Source organism: Triticum aestivum, chromosome 5B, assembly GCF_018294505.1.
Source record: "Triticum aestivum cultivar Chinese Spring chromosome 5B, IWGSC CS RefSeq v2.1, whole genome shotgun sequence".
Lineage (NCBI taxonomy): Eukaryota > Viridiplantae > Streptophyta > Magnoliopsida > Poales > Poaceae > Triticum > Triticum aestivum.
Genome location: NC_057807.1, coordinates 344,243,235 through 344,254,370, shown reverse-complemented (window position 1 = coordinate 344,254,370; position 11,136 = coordinate 344,243,235). Strand labels below are relative to the sequence as shown.

General features: G+C 46.2%; 2 protein-coding genes across 2 annotated transcripts; one reads left to right on the top strand and one right to left on the bottom strand.

Annotated features, from left to right (window-relative positions):
- The first annotated feature begins 561 nt into the window (after positions 1-561).
- LOC123116094 (uncharacterized protein At4g33100) lies at positions 562-2,773 on the top strand. The gene is made up of 2 exons (XM_044537095.1): positions 562-868; positions 2,408-2,773. The coding sequence occupies exons 1-2, from the start codon at positions 665-667 to the stop codon at positions 2,522-2,524; spliced, it is 321 nt and encodes a 106-aa protein (XP_044393030.1). The 5' UTR covers positions 562-664; the 3' UTR covers positions 2,525-2,773.
- Positions 2,774-3,403: 630 nt separating this feature from the next.
- On the bottom strand, positions 3,404-9,643 carry LOC123111780 (alcohol dehydrogenase 2). Its single transcript, XM_044532655.1, has 10 exons — positions 9,343-9,643; positions 9,084-9,220; positions 5,729-5,731; positions 5,236-5,279; positions 4,600-4,925; positions 4,428-4,510; positions 4,279-4,354; positions 4,070-4,131; positions 3,900-3,995; positions 3,404-3,814 (listed from the first exon to the last, which is right to left on the bottom strand). Exons 1-10 carry the CDS (start codon positions 9,374-9,376, stop codon positions 3,536-3,538), a joined length of 1,140 nt encoding a protein of 379 aa, XP_044388590.1. The 5' UTR covers positions 9,377-9,643; the 3' UTR covers positions 3,404-3,535.
- Between the last annotated feature and the right edge of the window lie 1,493 nt (positions 9,644-11,136).

Sequence of the window (11,136 nt, the reverse complement as noted above, 5' to 3'; positions counted from 1 at the left end):
CAGTCGGCGTTTTCTTCGATGGATCCGCTTGGATCCAGTCTTTATTCGTCTATGTTGGTGTGTCTACAGATTGGATCTTTTTGATCTACGCTTCTCTTCATCGACGACGGTTGCTATTCTAGTGCGCTGGTCGTATGAGGTCTTAACATGACGACTTTCCGACTGTCTACTACGACAAGGTTTGTCCGACTCGAGTGATGGAGGGGCGATGATGGCAGCGCTTATTCGGCTCGCCCCAGTGCTTGTAGTCGTCGCTAGGTGGTATACGATATGGATTTAATTTTTACTTCTGTTATTTGTACTATATCTTGATAGTCGACGAATAAATTAGAAGTTTTTAAAATAACAAAAACAATTAATTTTATATGCTAAAAAAAGGGAGAGAAAACTCAAAAGTAGTTAAAACACACACGAGGCGTCCGTCCGAAAAACATAATACACCAGGCGTATGCAAGTTGGGTACGGCTTTGCGGTAGAAATTGGAATCCGCTTCGAGTAGGTTTACGTAATATCCCCAAATACGCCTTACGAGCGGATTATTATACGGTAAATAAACCTCCGTCTTTGCGCAGGATCGTGGGACGGAAGAGAGAGAGGGAAGGACAAAGCGAGAACACAAAACGAGACTCGGCGGCGGTGGTGGCCAGGGAGAAGCAGCACAAGGATGGTGTTCGGCCGGGGCAAGCAATCCTCGTCCACGCCCTCCCCGGCGGCCGCCACCTCGTCGGCTGCCGCGGCGGCCTGCTCCGACCTCCGGGCGGCGTACCACGAGTGCTTCAACCGGTGGTACGCCGACAAGTTCGCCAAGGGCCAGTGGAACAAGGACGACTGCGCCGCCGACTGGCACAAGTACCGCGCCTGCCTCGAGGTAAACCTAGCCCACGCCCGCCAACACCCCCCCTCGCCCCAACCACACCTCGCTATCGTTGCTTGCCGGTTAGATTGGATCACCGGTTTGCTATGCGCGCGGTAGAGATCCCCCACCATTGACCGCCTAGTTTTCTCTGATGGGGCTCCCTGAGGTGATATTTTCCAGAGATATGGATTCCTGATTATGAAGATCTTATAGTTTAGGCTGAGATAATTCCAGTCCTGGGACTGGGAGGCATAAATTTCATGTAAGATTTGGAGTTCTTGTTTAGGAAGATATTTGAGGAGGGACTGTCTCGGTTATGTCGCTTTTTTAACTGCGTTGGCTTAAGGTGGGTATTCTGGGGAGAATGTGAGAATCATCATAGTAGGGGGGGCTTATGGCAGTCAGGTGTTATGTTGCTTATGATCTTGATTTGGATTGCGCTGCGGTCCTCATGTTGCAAATGTGGGATCCGGCGGCTATTGTGTGCAATGTCAGTTCAGAGCACTTATGTGGACAAGCAATGTAGGTTAACAAGGACGCTCTTTCTACCCAAAAAGGTTATTGCCTAAAAACAGAGATTATTAACCTTGTATCCTGTTTGAATAGCCGGAGCGATTGAGCTTGCAAGACTGTGCTAGTTCCGGCATTTGCATGGCAAAGCAGTTAATTGATATCGCAGGGGAGCTCAGTCTGTAGAGAGTTAACCAACAATGAATTTTTTTTGGTGGATAAAAGGGGCCAAAGTAACCAGCAAACCCTTCTATGCTTACATCCCAGGCTACACCAAAAACGGATCTTGTTAAAACCATTTGCAGTTACAGGTGTTCTTATTTTGCTTATTGGCTGCTGTTAGGTTGTTTTCTAGGCAAGTATTGGTCATAACTGGTGCGATGCTGGTGAGAATTTGGGAATGGTTGGTAGGCATTCTGGTTGCTTACTGACTGCCAACCCAGCAAAAGATCTGCTATTTCTTAGGAAAACTCACTGTTGTCAATTTCTATTGCTGAACGGACTGTCTTTTTTTTTCACTTGCACAGTTGCAAGTCAATTGTTCTCCATGACTTATATAGTGTAAATAGCAATGATGTGTGTTCTGTAAAACTGGTGGTTATATCAAATCGTACCAGATCGATGGTTCACAGCCTTGTGCTTTTTGTTTGCAGTAATTTGCTGTTACTGCAAGGAACAAAAACTTCTTACCACCCCAATGTATTTAATTAGTTTATTTATAGGGAAAGTTCTCACTTTGTCAAAATTCGGTCTGTATCTGTGTTATTTACCTCTTCAGTTGTCCATGTTGCCATATAGTATCTGTGTGTTACAAGAATGATTGTTCAGGAATTGAGTTCAACAAAGTGGTTTCATTCACAAAGCACTGTTGTATCGCACGATGAGTGTTCAACATACACCAGTACCCTGTTTTCTTCACTACGACATAAGCAATCTGTCGTATCTTGCATTTCAGTCATTTAGGTTTAAATTTTGTGATTTAATGTTGCGTGTTTCTTGCTTATCTAATGGCTGATCGTTCCATGTTTTAATTGTTTCTAGGAACATCTCGAGGACAAGCATCTCAGGCAAATCCTACTGGAGCCGGAAACGTCTCCCTCTTATGCCCAGCTTGATCCGGATTCTTCATCAAGACAAGGTGCCACCCCTTCAAAATGACAGTCTTGGACTAACAACATGGTCGAGTTCTTTGCCTGATCAAAATTCGGAGACCGTTGATAGAGTGAACCACAAAGTCTGTATTTGGATACATGTTATGTCCCTGGATCCTGTCAATTTCAGCTCATGAGATTAACTTGTAAAATTTGCTTGGATCTGACTGTACTCAACCAGGCAATAGTTTGTAAATACTGAGCAGTTATGGATTATGAAATTAGTTGAATAGTATCAGCTGTCCAGGTTCTGTAACACTGTTTCACGCACGCTTCTTCCAGTCAAAGGGTGGGGTGTAGATTAAATCTGATCATCTGCTGTGATGAGAAACAAATCACTGATATTTCGAATAAGTAGACAGGGAGAGGGGGGTTGCATAAAAACAAAAAATGGAAAACCCAGATGTAGGCAAACGATGTAGAAATAAATCAATTGGTTACGTAAATGTCCAACTGGATCTTGTATCAAAATTCGTTCTCACTTCTCCTGCATGGTGCATAAATATCCAACTGAATCTTATATCCAAATTTGTTCTTAACATCTTATATTATGGGACGGAGGAAGTAGGCAACAAGCAGTCCTTGTTGTAGGATGCAAATTTGTTCTTAACATTTTATATTATGGGACGGAGGAAGTAGGCAACAAGCAGTCTTTGTTGTAGGATGCAAATTTGTTCTTAACATCTTATATTATGGGACGGAGGAAGTAAGCAGTTCTTGTTGTCGGAGGATGGCGATTCGATGCGGTTTCTTTCTGGCGGTAAGAGAAAGGCGTACGTGTCCTCGACAGTGCGGGTCTTGTGGGTAGTGAGGTTGAACAGGTGTGCCCTTTTGTGGGCATGTTGTGATGGTTTTCGCCGAGTTTTCGCAAATTAATCGAGCAACCCTCTTCTGCTTATTTAATGAATCGGAGTCCTATAAGTGGCATGACTTCAAAAAAAAAGTAGCAAAGAAGCTGATACATGTGTGTTGTAGTCCAATAGCAGCGAGGGATGAAGAAGAGCCAGGGGCTCTACCTCTACTCCTCCATCCTGATGACGCAGCGCAGGCCTTCCCCCTTGAGCATGAGGTCGAAGGCCGTGTTGATCTGCGAGAAGGGCACGCTGTGGGTGATGAACTTGTCCAGCTCCAGCTCCTTCCTCATGTACATGTCCACGACCCCGGGGAGGCCGGTGCGCGGCTTGTAGTTGCCGAAGAAGGTGCCCCTCAGCGTCCTCTCGTTGAGGAAGTTCATGGGGTGCGTCTTGAACACCGCCTCCTTGTGCGCCACCCCCACCAGCACCGCCACGCCCCACCCCTGCTCCCGTCCATCAGGCCATAGTGTTAGTGTCAGGATTCAGTTTCAAGCAGCAGAAGAAGGAGCAAGTGATCATCATATGTACATCGTGCACGCATTCGAAGGCGGAGATCATGGCGTCGGCGTTGCCCGTGCACTCCACGGCCCGGTCGACCCCGCCGTCGGTCATCTCCACGATCACCTGCGGCGTATTTTTGGACCATCAGCATTTCATTTGACACAAGCTTCTTGTGCGCGTATGTCATGAACAAGTACCTCTTGCACTGGCTTGGCGTGGTCCTTGGGGTTCACAAAGTCGGTGCAGCCAAATTTCTTAGCTGAAAAGCAATGGACATGCATGGGGTTGCAAGGCTCAGTCAGTCTGCTCCGGTGCTAACAAATATACATTTTGCCAAGATGGATGGATTGTTTTAATTTTCTTCCTGAAGATCGATGGCATGGCAGCGGCAGATTATCATGCGTACCTTGTTGGTGTTTTGCAGGGTTCAAGTCCACGCCGATAATCCTCGATGCGCCGGACATCCTGGCCCCTTCCATGGCCTGTAATTAGTCATGGTCATAGAACAATTCTCATCGATCGACCTGAAAGAATATCTGGTGGAGGAACACTTACAGCGAGGCCTACAGCTCCAAGACCGAAAACCGCCACTGTCATGCCCTTCTTGGGCTTTGCGACGTTGAGGGTCGCACCAAGCCCTGAATTGGAAACATGAAATCTCAGCAATTCGCCGAGGCGTCCCAAACATGTTGAACTCGTCGGCGGCTCAGTACATATAGACTCTTACCGGTTGAGATACCACAGCTAAGGAGGCAGACTTTGTCGAGGGGCGCCTCGGGGTCGATCTTGGCAAGGCACCCGACATGGATCACGGTGTACTCACTGAAGGTGGACGTCCCGACGAAGTGGAAGATGGGTTTCCCGTCGATGCTGAAGCGGGACTGCCCGTCGCCGATCATCACGCCACAGTCGACATTTATCCTGAGGAGGTCACAGAGGTTGCTCTCCTCTGACATGCAGTGGGCACACTCCTTGCACTCTCCGGTGAACACCGGGAGGACATGGTCGCCCGGCACCAGCTCCGTCACGCCCTCACCGACACTCTCCACAATGCTGTGAGGGAACAAACATGTTACTTCAGCAAAGTACTGCCTCTTAAACTAAAATCACGACGAGTAAATCGGAATGGAGGGAGTACTAATAAAAAAAGTACAGACAAATACTAGTAGGATTCTTTTTATTATTATTTTCGGGGTAAATACTAGTAGGATTCAGGATGACTATAATTGCACCAATAAAACCATATTTCAGGTGAGGATTCAAAGCTAGATTCCATGAAGTGATTAACAATTATTAAAACTTAAAACAGGGGAAAGAGAGGGGGGGGGCGGCTAAGAGAGAGGCAAAAGGTGAGTATGGATACCCTCCAGCTTCATGGCCCAAGATCCTAAGGAAAACCGGAGTTTGGTGGCAAATTTGACCATTTTGACCTACGGACGAAATCAATTCACGGAATGAACTGACCGTGAAACTATTTCACAGTCCTAACCTTTTTGTGTAGCGCCCGCCACGACGGCGCCACACCCTACTGTGCAGCGCCTAGCACGGGGGCGTTGCACACCAGTCCACCGTGACAGCCCCTGGACCCGCACCCAGCAGTGCAATGCCTCCGTGCTAGGCGCCACACATGTAATGTGCAGCGCCCAGCCCGTAGGCGCTGCACGGTGACTTAGACGCTAGCCGCCCGCTCCCCCTCCCCCACCCCACCCATTCGTTCGGTTTTGAAGTAACAGAAGCAGCGGCGCGGCAGGTTCCTCCTCTCCCCCTCTCAATCCCCTCTCCCAAATCCTTCAGATCCGACGATTTGGTCCGTGCATTTCTTCACCAATCCATCCTAGAAGGTACTCTCTTCCGATCCCCTTCTTTCTATCCATAGAAAATATGATATTTTGAAGATTTGGGGAATCCTTGTTTGATTAGATTAGATTTGAATCTTGCATGTATTAGAACTTTGCATGTATTGACTTGTTTGATTGATTTGGGGAACCCTTGTTTGTTTGATTTGTGGAACCCTAGTTTAGTTTATGGAAGAGTTATTTTTATGAAGTAGGCATAGTTTATGGAAAAGTTATTTGTATGAAGTAGGCCTAGTTATTTGTGGAACCCTTTTTTATTAGTTATGTTTGATTTGATATGGTTGGATACATAGATTGGTATGGTTGCATCTAGTAGGCCTACTTTAGTTTTTTTGTATTCAAAAGATAATCGTGTTGACAAGAAAGCTTTCTTGCAAATTGCTAGGATGGTTTGGCTTCTCAATGATCATTGGGATCTACAACACCGGTCGTACGCTATGTCGGTGAAGCAGCAGGTAATAATGAAAGTTGTCGGTGTTATGAATTTCGTGTTTTTTTTCAAACACATACCCCCCATATGTAATGATTTGTTTGTTTGCTTGTAGGAGCTTGCACCTCTGAAGCTTCGGGCTCACGGGGTCAACCTTGGGTGGATGCGCTATGATGAGCGGTACACCCCGTATGTTAGGGAGACAAGACTTCTCTCTTTCATTCAGTTGGTCAGCAGGTCGACGCCACCCAACAATCCTCCAGCACTCACCGCGCTTATTGATCATTGGAGGCCGGAGACACACACTTTCCATCTTCGGACCGGGGAGATGACCGTGACGCTCCAGGATATAGCTATGATCACCGGTTTTCCTATCGATGGGAATCCTCTATGTATGAGCACCGATTCTGATGGGTGGCGCGAGCAAATGCTTGCCCTTATCGGTATGGTTCCTCCGGAGCCGCGCGAACCAGAAGTAGAAGGCAAGAAGAAGGAAAGAGTCGCAGCCGGTGCTACTTTCACGTGGATTGTATCGAACTTCAGTAATTGCCCTGAGGATGCTAATGAGGACACGGTGAAGACATATGCTCGTGTCTACATGTGGTACGTGATATCCAGGAGTATGTTTGCTGATGGCACAGGCAAGAATGCTCCATGGATGTGGCTCAAGGCGTTGACCGTCTTCGATAGCAAATGGAGTTGGGGTTCGGCGACACTGGCTTACTTGTATAGACAGGTATGAAGTTGTTTCTGTTTTAATTCATTGGTACATTATGAATGCGATGTTGCTGTTAATTCAACCATGTTCTCTTTTATGTGCAGTTGGACGAAGCCTGTTGTAGGCTATCTGGAGGTATTGGTGGTTGTTTGCTCGCACTTTCCATATGGAGCTGGGAGCGTTTGCCGGTTGGACGACCGAAGACCGTGAAGTTCGAGGATTGGGACGAGAAAGACGATCCACTACGGCTCCCCACTTGGGCTTACAAGTGGGATGTGTTAAATGAGATGACGGATGATCCCTCGGTCATGTACAAGCTGTACAGGAGCGAGATGGACGCGATCACGCCTGAGCAGGTGAATTGACATTGCATAAGTTATTATCATGCTTCCATCGTAACTCGACATTGCATAAGAAGGTGTCAAACTTAGAACCTTTAGCAATGCGGTTCTTGTCGTCTCCCAAATCACGATGAGAGCTTGGCCTAACCCCAAGAGGTACACATTGCCACCATCTACCACGGCTTCATCCGCGAGACTAACATCCTTGAACAATGTAGTCCGATGATCCCGACCAAATACCTTCTCGAAAGCTTCGGCCTCCTTCACCGTGAACCCCTCCGCATCCACTTGTTCATCGGGACCATCGTCATCCGAGTCCAATGCATATGCACGGGAAAAAGGGATGGAAGGATCCATTGTCTCTTGCAAGTGATATTTGTCGAGATCACCCACATTGTTGTCATGGAGATCAACTTCATTGTCATCGTCCGCATACTCATCATTGTCCTCTTGCAAAGCTTCATCTTGGTTGTTTGTAAACGGGCTCATGTTGGCCTCACTTCTTGGGTCAAAAGAGGTTCAACAAGTTCATCTCGCTTCAAGGGTGTGGGGCTACTAGCAACCAAAGGGGAGGGGTTCCGGTTCAAGTCCAAATGCAAACTTGAACCAACCTTCTTCGTTGCAAATAACTCAAGAGCCTTGTCTAGTGATTCGGCCACCGTCTCCTTGTATGCAACCCAACGTTGCTCCGAGTTGACACGCATTGTCTTCCAACGGATGTGCATTCCAAAACCAACATTATGCCTTCCCTCCAACTCTATGATATCACTAGGGTCCGTCCAATTCAAATCTTCCCTAACTTGTTGCAAGAGCTCCGCATAGCTAGGACTACTATCAAACACCATGTCAACCTCATCCGGGTCCGGTTCTACATTGCCTTTCAAAAAGGCGTCCTTGTCCCCATGATGAACAAACACACATGTTCTTCCCATCCCTATAAGCATTCCAATAACACAAGGTAACATTGCTTCCATGAGTACTAATACAAGAATTAACACGGAATAGAAACCCTAATATATATATCAAACAACAACCATAACCATAACCATAACCATAACCATAACCCTAGCCCTAAACCTAACCCTAGCACCAACATAAGAACACCCATAAGAATAACCCTAGCATACTAACAAAGCCTAACCATAGAAATTGGTAAACAAACATCTCACATTTCCATGCAAATCTCTAGATCCAAACAAAACTAGGGTTTCCCCAAACTAGCAACAAATGAGCAATGGGAACTTTACTTGAATCAAAACAAGGGGATCGGAGAATATTACCTTGAGGGAGGGTTTGACTTCGAAATCCACGGACAAATTCTTCAAATTTGCAAGATTTGGGAGAGGATTTGAGAGGGGGAGAGAGTGGGAGAGGGGGCAAAGCTCGGGGAGGAGAGTGGGAGAGTGTGTGGTGTGGGGGTGGGGGAGGGGGGGCAGCCAAGTGGCTGGATAAGTCACAGTGCAGCGCCTACGCGCTAGGCGCTGCACTTTACAAGTGTGGCGCCTATGGGCTGGGCGCTGCACATTACATGTGTGGCGCCTAGCACGAAGGCGTTGCACTGCTGTGTGCGGGCCCAGGGGCTGCCACGGTGGACTGGTGTGCAACGTCCCCGTGCTAGGCGCTGCACAGTAGGGTGTGGCGCCGTCGTGGCGGGCGCTACACAAAAAGGTTAGGGCTGTGAAATAGTTTCACGATCAGTTCATTCCGTGAATTGATTTCGTCCGTAGGTCAAAATGGTCAAATTTGCCGAGTTTGGCCCTGCCAAGATCCAAGCAGCGCATCACCAACTCATCCATTCATCCAGATAAAGTAATCTGGAAAACACAAAATTGGTACACTATGAGATGTTTTGGATAAGATATGTACCTTGGCCTCCCAGAAGTAGACGTCGGTGTGGCAGAGGGCGGTGTAGAGGATCTTGACGCGCACCTCCATGGCCTGCGGCGGCGCCACCTCCACCTCCTCCATCGACAGCGGCTTCCCGGCCTCCCACGCCACCGCCGCTGCCAGCACCAACCAAATTAACTATACGCCCTCCCTTGTTAATTTCATCCCATCCACCCATTCCAGGAATTTCTTCACACAGACTGAGATGAATAGGAAACTTAATGGTTCAGGAACCAACCTTTGCACTTGATCACCTTCCCGGCGGTAGCCATTTCACTCCAAGAGCTTCAGTTGATACCTCCCTCACTCTTTCTTCTTCTTTTTCTTCTTCGCAGTCACGGGTTTGCTGATGAGTTGGTGCTGAGGAACCGAGCTACATATATACGCTGGCTGCTGCTCGACGGCGGATCGATGAAGCGGGTTGATTGATGACATAGCACGAGGTGTTAATGCTGATGAAGTAGATTGTTTTCTTCTTCTGATTATGATATTTTTTATTGGTTTTTATCGTCGCATCAATCAACATTAGTCGGTTCATTCAGATGACTATTCTCAGATTTGGTTTTTGGCACGATATCTGTGGGATTGGACTGGTTGCCTGGCTAAAACTTGGGAACACTGTTGCAGCAATGGACCGTAGCATCTTGTGATGGCAGCAAGGCGATAAGTGCGTGGAAAAAATTGTGTGGTCCGTGAAGTTTAAGGCCTCAATAATTGGCTCAATGATCTGTTCTTGCTCTCGTGTTGTGATTCCAACGTTTACCCGTGTAGAATTTATGTAGATCAAACTACTGTCTGCCTTCTTCTTCTTTTTTTGATATCACACATTCACACGGAATAAAATGCAGCCATAAAACCAGAATCAGCATCGTCCATGGCCAAAATAATTTCTTCATTGCTAATGGCATTAGGGCCATGCTCAACTTCCCTAATTAACTATGTTTTGGCACTATACTAGTGTAAAAAAACGCTCTTATATTATGGGACAGAGGGAGTAGATGATACCCCGCGTGTTGTTCCGGAAACCCGTTGCAATATATTTCGGTTGCTGGATTCATGTCATACTAAGAAACAACCTTTGTTACAATTGACATAGATTCCTCGTTGATCCCATTAGGTGAAAGTATGCTTCTCATCATAGATGGCACAAACTAATTTCCGACGCTCTGTTGTTCTCGTTTTATGAATGTTAGGGTGTCATATAGTACTATTAAATACCGTGTATATCTTTACCGAAGAATTGATAGTATGTTTATGTAATGTACTAAAAGATCCAAAATGGTTGCAGAGTACGATTCACTATGGTCATCCGGATCTTTCATTTGACAAGAGGTGGTATAAGGAAAGCCTCTAAAACCATAAACTTAAGCAAGGATGCATTTGCTGGTAATTTAAATATTTGTTCTGTTGGAAATAATAAATTCATGTCATTTTGAACGAAATTGTGCCTTAACATTAACTTTACAGGTTATAATTCCATATTGCGTCGCGGAAATATAATTTACAATGAGTATATTCAAATTGGCAAAGGGCATGATGTTAGTCTTAATCAGATATCAATAGTTGAAGCCAAAGCAAATGGCAATGGTGAACAGACAGTCTGGCGTGAAATATACCGCCTAGGGCAAGGATTTGATCTTTGCCGGATGCTCTTCTGTTATTTCACCACAGTGGAGCTCTAGTTCAACGGCCTAATATGTTTTCTCCATCCCTCCCTCTCTCTTGCACGCTTGCATTGTAACTTCACCTTGGTCAAATCCAATATTTTTTGTGGATGTTTTTTTTTGTTTAGTACCAATGACGAGTCCTATTATTCTAACGGGTCCATATTTTATGCAGTTATCGAAGGTGTTTATATTTTCCTCTGTGGGCAGTTGTATTTGGTCCTTAGTGGGCTACATGAAAGTATCCTACTTAAAGCAAAGGCTAAGAATATGATGTCGTTAGAAAGTTCCCTTGCATCCCAATCTTTCATCCAAATTGGATTGCTTCCATCAGGGGCAAAGCTAGGAGAGAAACAAGGGGGGAGGCA

What these genes read in the sequence shown, in the direction of transcription:
- LOC123116094 (XM_044537095.1), top strand. Translation starts at nt 665, where the DNA reads ATGGTGTTCGGCCGGGGCAAGCAATCCTCGTCCACGCCCTCCCCGGCG. An exon ending in AGTACCGCGCCTGCCTCGAG is followed by an intron (nt 869 to 2,407) that starts GTAAACCTAGCC and finishes AATTGTTTCTAG; the next exon opens with GAACATCTCGAGGACAAGCA.
- LOC123111780 (XM_044532655.1), bottom strand. Translation starts at nt 9,376, where the DNA reads ATGGCTACCGCCGGGAAGGTGATCAAGTGCAAAG. An exon ending in TTGGAGCTGTAGGCCTCGCT is followed by an intron (nt 4,355 to 4,427) that starts GTAAGTGTTCCT and finishes GACTAATTACAG; the next exon opens with GCCATGGAAGGGGCCAGGAT. An exon ending in ACGCCAAGCCAGTGCAAGAG is followed by an intron (nt 3,996 to 4,069) that starts GTACTTGTTCAT and finishes AATACGCCGCAG; the next exon opens with GTGATCGTGGAGATGACCGA.